A 13102-nucleotide genomic window follows, 5' to 3' on the forward strand; every position below is an offset into this window, starting at 1 on the left:
CTGAGTGGAGTGGGTAAGTGGAGTGAGCAACAAAACAACAACAAAATAGATGATAATATCCATAATCCAACACTTGCACATGACATGAGTCACAAACATTACATGCTCAATTTCAATGATAATTTTTTTTGTTCAGTTTTTCACTTCTCACTGGAATCCATAGGTCCACTGCACATCTCCAGTCATTGGGGACCAAAGTGTTTGCTAGTTTTAATTGGAGAGTATACTCACTTTTCATTGGCAAAATATCAGCATTTGATCCATAATGTATTATTAGTATTAGATAATAATATGATTACCAGTCAATTATGAGTAACTGTCAAGCTTATCAAAAAAAACAAGCCGTAATCTAAAAGTTGCACATGAATTGAAAGCCACAAAACAGCGTAGATAATCAGATTAAGAACACGCTGCAGGTTTTGCTTAACAAACATGTGACAGCTCTTTTATGTTTTATGCAAAACTGGTGTTCCAATTATATTTCTTATTAAGAACTGGCTGGGTCAAAGTGTTTCTTCATAAGACTTAGTGGTATTAGCAATAACAACATACCCTCTGGGAGGTGTAGATGTAACAGCTGCAAATACCTACAATTTAACATTAACATTTTACCAGATGCCTGCATGCTTCTTACTATGACACTTTGTCTTCACTATTTTCTTTCAGCAGCACATACTGTATTTAGGTGCTTATAAGCATATGCATATACCTCCATCTAGTGGACAATAAGCATTACAGAAAAAATAGGCTGCATGTCACTGTATGAGGCTCACCACAAGCCAGCTCCACAGCAATCTTGCATAGTAATTTCTGCCTGTGCTGGCAACTACAAATCTCTTTACACATTCACAAATTTTCAAGATATTTCCAGCAGCTACAATGGGGTTTGATGGCAAAAACTATCTAAAACATCAACAGTAAATGTCAGGTTTTGGTGTCACTCCCACAGAATCAAAGAGCGAGGGCTTCTTTGTACAGCCGCCATTTTGCACCTAATGCAAAAAAACTAACTGAGAACCTTTGTCTTTCCTTTATGTATGTTTTTACCATTGAGTTTTGTTTAAACTCCCAGAGGAAGGCAAGACGCCGAAACACATCGGGAGTTAGTTTTTTAATCATGTATATAGAACTTGCCAATGAAATAATTTGATGGCATTTGGCATTTGATTTTTTTTACACTTCTCACCTTATTTCTTTGGGTCTGTGCACTCTCTCATCCCTTATCTGATCCATAAACTGAATATCTTGCCCTTTGGATCATCAGTATTCACTGATCAGGCCACTTATATTGCTTTGAATCACAAGTTGCTTTGCATAATTGATGACTGCAGTTATATTTTACAATACCTTTCACTAAATATGTCACTACTCTATTACACATATGCACAGAATTTCTAGAATAGACAATATAAGAAGTTAAAGCCTAAGCTAGCCTATGCTTTATAGTAGACTGTTTTTTGTTGCTAGACTGGCCTTGTTCATAGAATGCATATTTCTAGCCTATATGCCAAATATATTTAGCTGCTAGTTGTATCCTCAAGGTTAGTTTGCATTTCACAACAGACCCACTTCATTCGTAGCACCATTCTACATCGTTGAGCAATGGAAAATACCAGCAGATGGGTGGGTGGTGGTGTCTTGACACTCAATGGGTGGGGAGTTTTTATTCTATAACTGTACAGACCCAAAGGTGAGTTTGTGAAATGTCAGTACCTGGCAAAGTAATCGCTTAGTCATTGGTATTGATCATTGGTATTGATTGAACAACCATATCAACCCCCCACAGATATATTATGGTCATTTTGTGCTATAATAATCTTACTTATTGGCCATTTAAGGTATACCTTTAGTGAGAATCATCTCTTTAAGTGAATGAAGACCCTGAATTCTGGGTCACTGTTTGCTGAGAAAGTTTTACAAACACCACTAGTAAAAGTAGTGGTAAAATCGGGACAGTCTACATTGTCCAAAATCCCTTTCAGCAGATTCCAAACTACTTTAACAGATTAAAATGATGTCTTATCTACTTTCAGATTATTAAACCAAGATTCTAAACTATTCAATGCCCACGAGATGCAAAACAACACAACACAAGCCCTGGGCAAATGAAGAGTATTGGTACAGAAGTTCACAAGTCTCTCAGCTCTAGTGTAAAGCACAATGCTAACATGGCATTCTCTCTTCTTTTAGAAATTTAGATTAACTCTGGCAGTCCAACAACATGAGGCAAAGACTCACAAAGACACAGCAGGAAAAAATATCTAAAGCATATGGTACCTTATGAATCTACATGGGACAGCTAGTAAAATAAAATATGAATGAACAGATTGGCAAGGGTGTTTTGAAAGGTTGTCATGGTTCAGCATTATGTGTGTGTTTGCAGGTACGTGTGTAAAGTGTGAATCCCCCCACATTGTGGTCAATGTGAAGCTGATATAGTTTCCATCGGCCCGCTTATGTCCCACCTTTACTCTCTTCCTTTGGTTTAGGTTAAATATACAGTGAAAAAGAATCAGCCAAGCGCAGGGGTATTTGTACTACTTCACAGACACTTAAATAATAATTGTGAACATCTAGATATCAATGTTCATGGGTTTGTTTATGGCAAAATGTCTGACTTTTAGCCAAGCAGTACATGGGGCCAATATTCAGGACTTTTAGTTTCTGAGCAGTTCACTATAGCCTTAAATGTAATTTGAAAATACTTTCAACATTTTAAAGCTGCCCTGTGTCATTACACACATGTATTACCACACATTGTTTTTGCTGATATATAATGCAGAGTAATAATACCGTGAAGTGCAAAAAAGCATTAGGTTATTGATGGTTTAACAGTAATGCACCTACACCAAGTTCTTTCAATAAATCCACACAATAGGCTGGTTTATCTTATTTGTGACAATATTATTTATTTCAAAAGATGGTCTCACATAGACATGCTGCAGTGAAACACCTCCTCTGTGCAAGAATCATTTTGATGATGCAGACCCCCCCCCCCCCCCCCCCCCCCACCCAAAGTTTCCGGTGTGGGAGCTGGAGGGTACAAAAAGTGGCAGAGAGAGCATTGCTAGCAAGACTGTTCAGATTTTAACTCCTGCACAGCTACCATGATGCAATACTGCATTATATTTCTCTTTCAGCTGCTCTCCCTCACTGGTAAGATCTCACATTTTTACAACAACCCCTCTCTAAAGTACAGCTTGGGCATGAAGAGTAGCATTCAAAATGACTACTGGCATAGAAGTAAAGTGCTTTATGGGTTTAAGTTATTGGTAGTCTTTAAAGTTTGCTTATAGTCAATAGCCTTCTTAAGCGTAATAGCAGCTGTTCTTGGAAATATTGACCAAAGAATATCTAGAGGCCAACATTTTCCAAAATGGCTATACTGTAGTATATCATGTTGGAATTAAGCCCTTCATAAATACTTTGAATTCTGCTTTTGTTGATTTGTAAGCAAGGCAAAATCACAGTCACAGTATCATCTGGCTGGGGCATTTATGATGCTGTATCTTCTACATAATCCACTGACAGAGTTGGGGACTCGAGTCGCATGACTTGGACTTGACTGGAGTCACAATTTGAATTGCTTGAGACTTGACTTGAAGCATGAAGAGAAGACTTGAGACTTGACTTGACTTGGGTTCTGGTGACTTGGGACTTGACTTTGACTTGTACTTTGATGACTTGAAAAGGTTTCTAAAGTCTTGACTTGAGATCTTGTGTTTGTGTAAATGACTTAGACTGAAAGTGATGAGATTTGTTCCAGCAGACGACTGAATTTAAATTCTGTTTTCTGAATTTGTATGGAATGATTGAATTTATTGAAGTTGAAACTCATGATGATCTTACCAAGTTTTTATCCTATTAAAACCATATTGCATTGAAAATATTTAGTTTTCTTTAAGATGTTAAATTGATACTGGACTCTTGATTTGTTCTGACATTTAGATTTGAGACTTGACATTAATGACATGGACTTGACTTAGATTTAACTTGACCTGAGACTTGTGCCTCAAGACTTGAGAGTGACTTGGGACTTGAGTAAAGTTGACTTGGTCACACCTGGACTTGGTCCACTGACCATTAATTGTCCCTCTTCTCTTCATGTAAGAGGCCACTGAGAGTGGCATAGTGAGCGGAAAGGTGGCCAAGCCTCATTCCAGACCCTACATGGTGTCTCTCCAGGTCCGAGGACACCATGTTTGTGGAGGGATGCTCATTCGGAAGGACTTTGTTTTAACGTCAGCACACTGCAAAATGTGAGTATATTTTACATATTTACAGGACACAGTGACATCTGACTGCATGTAAACCTAAAGCGCTGAAGCTACAGAATTATTTTTTTATGCAAGCATCACATGTGCTGATCTTGCTAAGAGACTGTAGTATTTTCATTCATAAAAAAAAACCAAGAGATGATTTGTTTATTTGTTTATTTGTTAGGATCCCCATTAGCTTTGCCCTAAAGCACAGCTAGTCTTCCTGGGGTCCACATGATGAGAGCTTTGGCTGCTAAATCAGTATCATCTATTTAAATCAGTTCTTAAAACACATTTTGATAAACCTGCATTTATGTAATAACCTTTTAATAATTGTTCTTGACCTGCCCCTTGTTCAATCCCTTGTTTGTAATTGTTGGGAAAAGTGCTATATATATAAATAAATATAATTATTTTAAATGTATTTATTATTTACTCAGGTCTGAGGACATGACGGTGGTACTTGGAGCACATAACATAACTAAGAAGGAGAAAAGTCAGCAATGGATCCCGGTGGCTAAGTTCTATCAGAATCCTAACTACACTGGCCAGTTCCGTAATGACATTATGCTGCTCAAGGTAAACGAAGATTAAAACTGCACTTAGCTGCTCATCTAAAGAAAAGCAAACACAAATTGAAGTCAATTTCTCTGGAATGTATTTGTACAATACTATTAGCTGATAATGTTATTATTATCAGTCTTTAAAACTCTCAAATTCTCAGTCTGTTAAAACTAAAAATACAACATACTTTACCCTCTGCAGCTTTGTTCCATTATTCTGTCAGTCCTTTGTAGAGTTAGTCACAATGAAATAAATGCTTTTTTGATTACATTTGATTTACCAATTTTTCATGCCATAATATACTGTATATATTTAACAATAAATGCCCCAAAAAATTACAACATTTTTGTTTTCTTGTTTTTTTATAACAAAATCCCGATGTTTTTACTTTTTTACATGAAAAACAGTCAATTGTTGTGGGCGACACCAGAATTTTATTTAGGCAAATAGGGCAAATCTACAGCGTCTCATTTAGGGGGACGGGACGCTCTTCTCTGTTGCAGCCCCACTTGGTGATTTAGGCTGATGAAACAACTGGATTTTCACATAACAATTTTATCTAGTGCAACTTTAAGATATAACTGATAACTGATAGACGGGTAGATATTTTTATGCAGTGGCACAGCTGCAGAATGACAAATGAGGCAAATTAAGATGGCTGCTCTGTGACTTCCCACTTGGAAAGGGCCAAACTGAGTGCTGCTCTGTCCTGTTTCACAGTTAAAGAGGAATGCCAAATTGAATCGGTATGTGAAGGTCATTGGACTACCCAAGAAGGATGGGAAAATCCCAGCCAACATTAAGTGCTCTGTGGCTGGCTGGGGACGAACTGGACCTGAGACGCTCGGCTCTGATGTTCTGAGGGAGACGACAGTGAAGATGCAATTCAACTTTGAGTGCGACCATAAGTGGGGCACATATTTCTCTAGTGACCAAATGATATGCACCCACTCTGACAGAAAGAAGGGGGGGATTTGCCAGGTAATCAAACAGAAATGTATTTGAATCAGATCAACAAATAAGTAGCCAAGTGCCATTCAATACGACTGAAGTACTTTGATACACCGATAACACTGTTGATATGGACTGAGTTTCTTGAACCTTCGACAATTGAAAGTTGTTTAACAGCCCGATGTGTAATTTCAAATATATGAGTTTTAATGGGAAAATGAGCATTTTTTCCCCTTCATTCATAAAAAACAGTAGGCTACCTAGTTTTGTTTAAACCACTCAATAAACTCTTCATGTTGCCTTTTTATCCTAGGGTGATTCCGGTGGACCGCTAATCTGTAACACCAAGCCTCAGGGGATATCAACATTTACTAAAAATAAAAATGAAAAAGACGACAAGGGTTGTGATGACCCCAAGTATCCGCATGTCTTCATGAAAATCCATTTCTTTCTCCCCTGGATTAAGACGGTGATGCAAGGATAAGGGTATGTTGCATGGGCCACCATTGAAGAGGCCAAGAATATTGCCCTTTTGTCACTTGCTTATTAAATATTGTGGAGTAATGCAATGCATGTTTAGTAAATTAATGCTTTTGAAGCGGATTTGTGAATCTTTGACATGTGAAAAATATGCACACACAAAAGTAAACAATTAATTTACTAATATAGCAAAAATTAATAAACATCTGGAATAAAAACATTGTATTCTGTTCATTTCTAATCATTTACTCATTCACTTTGTATATTCCTGACATCTGCCCTTAGCTCTGTTTCAGTCCATCTTGTAGGACTTGCAAGAGTGTCCAAATTATCAGGATCACCTACCTAACTTTGTGCTGCACTCCCATTTGCGCAATCCATGTCTCAATTGTCTCAACTACATATTTGCAGATGAAAAACTTCCAGAATACAGAGTCAGTACACATGTTGAGTAGATTGTACATAAAGGAGAAATGGCAGTGAGACAAAGAGGTGGGCAAAGGAGAGCAGATATTGAAAGTGTGTTAATAAGTGTGATGGTTGACTTGTGGTGTAAACGGCCACAGAGATACAGATGGAACCACAGACTGCCGCTGTTGTGTTCATGGCTTGTCAGTCGTAGTGCAAACTTTTGAAGTTGAACCGTTTCCTGTCTGTGAAACCCGTCATCTGCAGGGAAAGTGAAAGAGATAGCTTTTGCAATAAAGGAGTAGTGCGCCCCAAAATTAAACTTCAGTCATTAACTGCTCATTAACTGCTGGGGTATTATATTCCTTTAACCAAAAATGACCATGATAACATCATTTGTTAATTGTATTGTTTATAACAGAGATGAAAGAGTGGCAAGGTAAAACTTACCTGACTTGGATCTCTTGTGAAGTATCTCTTTTCTATGACCTGTTAAATGTCAGAATGGAACATTTTAATCTACTAACGAGGCTCATGAGCATTTCAAATTTATAAGGAACTGGGCCTTAAACATCTTGTGCTTTTAACAACTAATTGTAATGAATATGGATTTTAGGGGGTGCCAGTTGTAAGGTATAAAAACAGTTGAAGTGATTTTTCAAATGACCCTCCCTGCGTGATTTACCAGACAGCACAAATTTCACTCCCACTTAGTGCCAAGAGAAAGCAGATCACTTCTCATCATGTGCCAAATGAGCCTACAGGCATGTTGTCTGCAGCATATTATACTGTACATTGAATTGTGTGGGGGACTGAAGAGAATAGACAGGGGTATGAGGAGGAGGAGATGCACCTCCAGGTGGGGAATGGAAGACACGAGAGAGGGGAGAGGGACATCTGAATTTTTTCTCATGGCAAATTTTGGGACAGGGATCAATCCCATTGCAGAAATAGCCAAGGCCCTAAAGGTTCAAAAGGTATCAATTCAACACTAAACAAGGCAAAATTCAATGCAAGTGCAACTTCTTATTACAGTAGACTAGTTCAAACCTTATGTCATTTAGCATGTCAGGCAATTTGAGCAATAATTATTTTTTTACTAAATATTGTTACATAACTCATTAAATAGCCTATTCATTAGTTAAATTAAACTAAAACAGAAAGAAAAAGGCCTACCTGACAAAAATACTTCAAAATTAATAATCAAATATGGAAAAAGGGAAAGAGGGAGAATGTTTTTACTCTACAACTGTCCCCTGCGCATGTTATTAATCATGTCTACTTTCAATTTGCCTGCAAAAATTGCTACGTCATTTTCTTCAACGTGATGCCATGCTTTGAACACTATCCAAGCACCGGATTACAATTAAATCGCACACACTTCATGTGACAGGTATTGGTAAATTCTTAGTAGATCCACACCACAGAACAATAAGTGGATTTATTAGAATAAATTCTCCACTCAAATGCTTGACCACCTTGAAAACCAGAATATAAACTAATCACCAGTTACTGCTTTATTATCTTAAAAGCAGGATCTGTTGTTGAATCTGTTCACAAACGTATTAAATGTCAGTTTTCAGGCTATTTTCATGCCTCATTCAAATGAATGGAAAGTAAAAATCCAAATGCTACAAACTCGTCCAGCTGCATCCGATCTTGGTGATTAGTTTATATTCTGGTTTTCATGGTGGTCAAGTGCCGAATAACCCCCCCATGTCAAAACTAAGTGGAATATTGCTTTAAGGGCCATTTCAACAAAGGCAGAATAAACGTGCATGCCGCATGGCTGCACTCTGGGTTTCTCACCTTGTCAAAGAACCTGCTCAGCTTCACTGCGTTCGATGTGCCTGCAGCAAGGTATCTGGGGTTTGTGCAGTCCTGGGAAACAAGATATCACTTTAGCCACAAACCTCAAAGAAAGTGGGTTGAATTTTTCGCATTGAATGCTTCAAAGTAACACATATGTCACTGCTTTTTCCTCCTGGGTGATGAACAGAAGAGAGAATTAAACCACACTAACGAATTTCCACTGCAACTTTTGTTGGACAAAAAACATATTTAGGACTATTCTCTCTTCTGTAGGTGCACTTTATAACGCAAACTCTCCAGATGATATGTATGGAATTGGAAACTCAGTAAACATGTGATTAATGTCACTGAGTTGCTAGGCATTTTCACACTCTGCCTTCAACTGAGATTCAACCACAAACCTAGCAATCTAGATCAGTATCACATGACTACCCAGCCATTGAATTCATTCAAATATTGACTTCTATATTAGTAAATCTTTTCTGCGACTTCAAATGTAGAACATGGATGTATGAATATTTTCTGTGAGTGCAAATTCCATCATGGATGTTCTCAGGTGTTTTGCTACAAAAATGCCTCCATACTAACTGGTTACCCCATAATACAACACCGGCCAAACGGATCCCCATTTGACTAAATTTTGTCTCTCGGACCCAAATCTGAGAATATTTTTATTGTTAGATATGATTTTGTCCAGAATTCCATGACTATCTGTATTGTAGGTAGAGAGATAACAGTGAAACTATGATCAAAACAGTCATTCTTCTACATTCTCTAATTGTGTTAACTTCTTGTAAATGAACAACAACTCTTCATCAATTTGCTGGGGACCTCCTGGGACTCCCTCAAGGACCCCTGGTGGTCCCCGGATCCCCCGTTGAGAACCACTGCTCTAATCCACAACCCCTTGCCCGGCCGGCCACCGCCAAAAGTAAAAATGGTGTAGTCGACCTACCAGGTTGATCTCCTCCGCATTGAAGTCTTCAGACAGGAAGGCGGTCCGGGTGAGGACGTCGTTGCGTTTGTTCTCGGGGATCTGGTCAAACTTGGTGCCAATCAGCAGCAAAGGCACCGGGTTCTCAGCGAACTGCTCTCTGTCGTAGTCGCTGCAGGGGGAAAAGAACACCACAAAATACATTTGTATTTGTTAGAGCCATTTCTTTTCTTTACCTTTTTCTGTGAATAGTTTAGAGCAGTGGTTCTCAACGTGGGGTCCGGGGACCACCAGGGGTCCTTTGATAAACTGATAAATTGTTAAACTCCACCATTATTTCATTTACAAGAAGTTAACACAATTAGAGAATGTAGAAGAATGACTGTTTTGATCATAGTTTCACTGTTATCTCTCTACCTACAATACAGATAGTCATGGAATTCTGGACAAAATCATATCTAACAATAAAAATATTCTCAGATTTCAGTTTGAGAGAGAAGATCTCATCAAATGGGGATCCGTGGCCCTAATGTGGACTAAATTAGGGTCCTCGATATGAAAAAGGTTGAGAATCACTGGTTTAGAGGAATATAGCATAACCTGGTGGCCAAGTCCCTGTTTTCACCAGACACACAAACAGGAAACATAAGAAGTGAGCAATCAAAGCTTTTGCCAGTAAATTGATCCAGGAGCCAAGAGCGTGGTAGTTTTCAACTGTGAAACAATCGGAAATAATGTAACCTTTGTTTCGTTATTTTGGTTACTTTGTGTTATTTGATTTAGTCATTATCATATACTAAAAACTCCTATTTCATAGGCTCTTTTTCATTACATCGCAACTTCACCTGCTACTCCATTCATCATCATCTTCATTATCATCATCATCATTACGATCAACAACCAGCATCAACAAACTAAATTAAGTAACCTAATTCAAGAAACGCGTTGAGAACATGTTTGCTGTCTATAACCGTGCGGCATGTGGAAATATTGGAATCGGCCGCTAAAGTATTCGTTTATGGAGACTAGGGTTAGACCAATATGGATTTTTGAAGGTTATACCGATATTTTTAGACTGAAGTCACCAATAGCTGATTTTTTTTTAATCGACATTCAATATCTATCAATTGTGACCGTTTTCATGCCAAGTATTCAGTGTTTCCCCAAGATTTTTATTATCCTCAGGGTGGAGAAGCCTCTGAAACAGCATTTAGACCACGAGACACTAAAACTGGTACAGATGAAACTGTTTAGGTGGGTTAGCAGCTCCTTAAAAGGAAAATTCCACCCTCGGATACTTTTATACTGTTAGATATCATCAGTCTGTGATGTTCGTTCCAGAAGTTTGTGATGAATTGTTGTAATTTACCTTTTTTGCTGTACCCACTTTCCCTAAACTTGTCTTGTCCATTTCTACTCCAGTTGGTGATTTGCTACATTTCCCAGAATGCTTTTGGAAACCCCCAGAGAAAGGGTTTTACATGTAGGTGGAGAGAGCAATAGTGATAGTGATAGCAATACTAAGAGCAAGAGGGTTCTTAGTTTTCCCACACAGTTTAGCTCAAGGGGCGCACTTACTTTTGCACTTTTCATTTATTAGAATTTTCTAACTTCATAAAAATATATAGAATTTTCTCATTACTTTAGCATAATAGAAAACACTGTATAGGTCTCAGACAATAATCAAATTTTAAAATCATAATTTTTTCACAGCACTGTGATATATATATATATACACACACATATACACACACACACACATATATATATATATATATATATATATATATATATATATATATATATATATATATATATACATATATAAACAAAAATACTGTTTATATATAAATATAAATACTGTGAATGCAAATCATGAAATGCTTGTCCTTGTGAGCTGTAATGTATTGTGTGAGGTCAGGTGTGTATAAAACAATCAATATACAGACTCAAGCCTACTGTACTTACCCATTTGAGACGATGACTCCTGTTGGAGAGGAGTCTTTGTTCAAAGCCTCTAATGACCAGCGGTAGAGATTCTGAGACGATTTCTTGTTCGTCAAATCCTGTACCAATATAATGCCTGGAAAAATACAAAAAATAAATACCAAAAACTAGCGATCCATACATTTTCTGCTTTGTTTGAATAAATGCCAACATTGCTAAAATCTACTTTACCATTAACTGAATTGTAGAAGACAGCTCTGGTGCTTTTCAAACTGCTGGCGCTGCCAACAGATCCTCCGACATCCCAGAGTTCAATGTAGTAGGTTTTCTCCTCTGGGGTTCCCTCCTTATAGTCATGAACCTGGAAATTGAATCATTTCCTAGACTGATCACCACAGCACTAGTCTGATATGATGGATGTGATTTAAGTTTAAGTAAGTTGTGTGATTACATAGTTATTTTAGAATTAATCAACACTACACTACACACTGGTTGTCAATGGGAAGCCCTTAATTGATTCTAATTAATTTGTATGCATAAATATATTATTACTATTGGTTTCAGTGGAGAGCTTTAGTGTCCCATGGTCTAAATGCTGTTTCAGAGGATTTAACACCTTGACAGGAATAACATTCTGGGATAAAACTGACTGAATATTTTTGGGAATTTTTTGGCATGAAAATGGTCAAATTAAAAGATGTTGAATTTCGGCACTAAATACTGGCTGTTGGCCTTCAAACTTCTACATCTGTTGAACCCTAGTACATTTTGAAACATGGAACAGACCATGGTTCCTAACTTTTTCAGCCTAAGTAGCTATACAAGTATAGGACCAAGGGACATTAAAACAGACTAATATACCTGGGGAGTCATTTTAGGTCCTATCCTACAGTTTGTGAAATTTTGACTACATTGCACTACATTTAGAGTAACTTGAAAATGTGAATGGCTGTAGTAAACAAGAGGTGTTCAAGCTGCTTACCCGTACATCCACAGAGCAGCCAACAGTCCATGATGGATTTCCTAAAACCTGATTCTGACATAACAGATGGACCAGGGAAGACTTCCCTACACCTGCGAAAGACAAGGGATGTAGGTGGATAACTGCTGAAGGCCAAAGCTTGTGACAACTTTCATGTTGTCTTGCTTTTCGGTACACACCTGGTAGAGCATCGCTTAAGACCTTTAACGACTCATTAGGTGCCACTTTTTAATTAGCAAACATCAACTACACCAAGCAGCACTCATTTCAATAAAATTTCAACTTTTAAAATTGATTCACCTCTTATTTCCACAGTCTTCTTCCACCAAAATAAACCACCGAGGGTGGAAGCGAGCGGTGTGAAGAAATTCTAAAAGTTCTAACAAACAAAGTGCTGTTTAAGGGTTATCTATATGCCGAATTGACCATAACACCATAAAGATTCGTAAAAGGTTTTAAATTATGTTGTACCAGGTATGCAGGTCTGCCGATAAGCCAGGCAACATTAAACACCCAGGCCACAACGCAGCATGCTTTCTAGACCAAACACATGTAAATACGCACAGCAGACATGTTCATAGAGTGATTGAATTGTCAAAAAAAGAAAACATTCTTACCTGAATCTCCTAAAACTAACACTTTTACCCTGTCAAGAGAAGCCATTTTTGGTGACAGCCGCCAAGTCCCGGAAGAACACAATTGAGTCCCCGCCTGTAAATTGCAGTTCTCTTATGTAATTGGTTCAATATAACGACTTCGTCTGAA

At 37.8% G+C, this 13102-nt stretch overlaps 2 protein-coding genes across 2 annotated transcripts; one reads left to right on the top strand and one right to left on the bottom strand.

The window, feature by feature from the left end:
- Nucleotides 1-3061: 3061 nt before the first annotated feature.
- LOC139927833 (granzyme B-like) lies at nt 3062-6400 on the top strand. Its single transcript, XM_071920114.2, has 5 exons — nt 3062-3156; nt 4112-4259; nt 4700-4838; nt 5544-5804; nt 6088-6400. Exons 1-5 carry the CDS (start codon nt 3108-3110, stop codon nt 6256-6258), a joined length of 768 nt encoding a protein of 255 aa, XP_071776215.2. The 5' UTR covers nt 3062-3107; the 3' UTR covers nt 6259-6400.
- A 19-nt stretch (nt 6401-6419) lies between these two features.
- rabl3 (RAB, member of RAS oncogene family-like 3) lies at nt 6420-13043 on the bottom strand. Its single transcript, XM_071920115.2, has 8 exons — nt 12955-13043; nt 12338-12429; nt 11587-11716; nt 11377-11491; nt 9430-9580; nt 8472-8543; nt 7113-7151; nt 6420-6923 (listed from the first exon to the last, which is right to left on the bottom strand). The coding sequence occupies exons 1-8, from the start codon at nt 12998-13000 to the stop codon at nt 6867-6869; spliced, it is 702 nt and encodes a 233-aa protein (XP_071776216.1). The 5' UTR covers nt 13001-13043; the 3' UTR covers nt 6420-6866.
- Nucleotides 13044-13102: the final 59 nt, after the last annotated feature.

Source organism: Centroberyx gerrardi, chromosome 10 (assembly GCF_048128805.1).
Source record: "Centroberyx gerrardi isolate f3 chromosome 10, fCenGer3.hap1.cur.20231027, whole genome shotgun sequence".
Lineage (NCBI taxonomy): Eukaryota > Metazoa > Chordata > Actinopteri > Beryciformes > Berycidae > Centroberyx > Centroberyx gerrardi.